Genomic DNA, 2527 nt, shown 5'->3' with positions numbered 1-2527 from the left:
TCGCCATACAATGGCTTCCTCGGGCGTGTCTTAATTGAGACACGCCCGAGGAAACCATTGTATGGCGAAACACGTGTTGCGTTTTTGTAAAACTATCTAGTGAAAATCACACAATAAAGTGTTTTTAGAATACGTTTGAGAGTTAATGTTCGAACGCTTCAATGCAAATCGAAACTGCATGGAAAGTATTTGTTTCAGTGACGAATGCACAGAAATGTCAATCACCGAAATGTGTGATATTGGTAAGACATAAACCCACATATTTTTCGAAAAAGTCACACTCAACCTCTATTCAAGAAAAATGGAAAATCGAATTATTGGTCCTATATATCTAAAAAAAATGTGACTGATGATTTAACTTTAGAAATTCTTGAAAAAATCATACACCCACGGATTCAAAAAATGATGGCCAACAATCAAGATAAATTTGGGAATATAGTTGTTTTTCAACGAAACGATGCGTTCTCATATTTATTAGGCCAGTGAGGAATTGATTGGATCAGCCATACCCAGGCATGAGCTAGATTGAAATGGCCAAATGGCCGGATTTGACTTCTCTTCAATTTTCCTTTGAAGCTTCATCAAATCAGAATTTCGTGTTACGCAACCTAGAACAATATGGAAATTCAGAGACTGAATTACTGCTTTACTGACAATAACATTTTTTTTGGAACCGATACTCTGATGAAATAATGAGTATTGCTGATGATACTGTAATTTTTTATTTCAGTTAGACATGGAATGTGTTGATCTGCTTGATGTTGAAGACTTCTGATCTGTTTACTCCATAACCAACATTCTTCCTACTTTCCGTACCTTCCGGACTATTATTCCGGAAAGTACGTACTTCTCGGACTAGGCCGGCACGATTGCCAAATAACAATAATTTCGTTCTGGAGTTGAGAATCCAGTTATTATTCCTTTCAGGAATCGCCAATTAAACTGTATTTTAGTCTAACAAAATTTCGATTACTTTTCCATAATAACTTCTGACAGTCTATCTTTTTTATAACAACTATATGGTGAGCAAAACATTTAAAAACAAGTAACAAATTGAATAATTAGAAAATCTGAATAATGAGTTTCAACATCCTCCCTACTTCTAAAGGAAATATTTTTCCTCTAGATCCAATAAACAAATGTTTACATACAGATGTTTCACATCTACGACACGTACTCTGCTATCAGGACTTGGCTAAGCTACAGTTACGCGCCCCAACTTCCATTCCTTCCTTGGTGTTATCAGTTAGTATAACAACATCATTAACTCAGATACATTCTTGAATTTTATTCTGTTTACTCCGTTTTGATAATGTGGGTAGGTATTCCTTGACCCAACGGCTCCAAAAGTTATCAAGTAACATCTGCGTTTTTCTCTATTCTCTTCGTAGGCAATCATTGTCTCGGCGGAGGCGTATACAAGAGCCATCTCCACTTGACGACCACAAAAAAGAAGATTGTGTAAGTGCTTCAAGATCGGATGGATCGCTTGATACTCTAGTAAGGGACCTGAAATTGCCTATATGCTCAGCTTCAGCAGAAAAAGTTTGTAGAGGTTCTTCTTTGAGATACTGTTCATACAAATCCTTTGATATTATTCTTTTGACAAATCCAATTAACCTCTCACATGTTTCTTCCTTATGTGGGGCTCCTGGTGGATTGAATCTGAACTCAATTCCTCTAGACGACATTGCGTCCACAACAAATGAATTGTTTAAGTTTTGGAGAGCATTTTTCAGTTTTTTCGCAGCAGCAAGAAAATGTGTTCCATCATCACAAAAGATGATCTTTGGCTGCCCTTTTCTTGCTACCATTCTCAATATAGTCGATTCACTGTTAAGAGTGTGTGAAATTTCCAGGTGAATGGCTTTTATTGACAGACAGTTGAAGATGACTCCCCAACGCTTCTCTTTTCGTCGACCAATTTTAACGTGAAATGGTCCAAAATAATCCATCCTCACATTGACGAATTACCTTATTTCTCGGGTGAGCCCTTGGTATTTGCCCCATTAGTGGTGGAAATGGTTGGACGTTCCCATTCCTACATTTTTGGCAAGCAACAAATTGGATAATTGAGAAATCTGAATAACAATTTCAACATCTGGTGTGTTTTCAATAGCTTTCTTTTTATTGCGTCTTAAAATAAGACGCAAACAAAATTATCAAAAATTGATAGGATTGATGAAGATTGTCACAATATTACAATAAGAAAGAAAGTTTTTGGCTTTCTACTACTCCATCTGATACAAAAAAATGGATGAGAGAATCTTCCAAAGAAAGGAAGGAAGTAATCAATTTGAAAATAAGTAACTCTATACATGGATGTGTAGATCATGCAAAGAAGTAACTTTCAGACACAAACTGAAAGAAAGTCCTCCTGAAACAGCTACTTTCATATAAACATTGAATTACACGAAAGAAAAAAAATTCTTTCGAAACAAATACTTCTATATGAACACTTCTATATAATATCGACTATTGAATATTTTATTGGCAACTTTCTCGAATAATCAATTTTTCACTATAT

General features: G+C 35.5%; 1 protein-coding gene across 1 annotated transcript; it reads right to left on the bottom strand.

Moving 5' to 3' along the window:
- Window positions 1–1376: 1376 nt before the first annotated feature.
- On the bottom strand, window positions 1377–1955 carry LOC141483306 (uncharacterized). The gene has a single exon (XM_074177807.1). The coding sequence runs from the start codon at window positions 1953–1955 to the stop codon at window positions 1377–1379; it is 579 nt and encodes a 192-aa protein (XP_074033908.1).
- Between the last annotated feature and the right edge of the window lie 572 nt (window positions 1956–2527).

The sequence above is a fragment of the Leptinotarsa decemlineata genome, unplaced genomic scaffold (assembly GCF_025532065.1).
Source record: "Leptinotarsa decemlineata unplaced genomic scaffold, Ldec_3_MD MMD2_tig00003308_RagTag_RagTag, whole genome shotgun sequence".
Taxonomy (NCBI): domain Eukaryota; kingdom Metazoa; phylum Arthropoda; class Insecta; order Coleoptera; family Chrysomelidae; genus Leptinotarsa; species Leptinotarsa decemlineata.
Note: the sequence above shows the minus strand (reverse complement) of the source record. Positions and strands in the feature narration are given on the sequence as shown.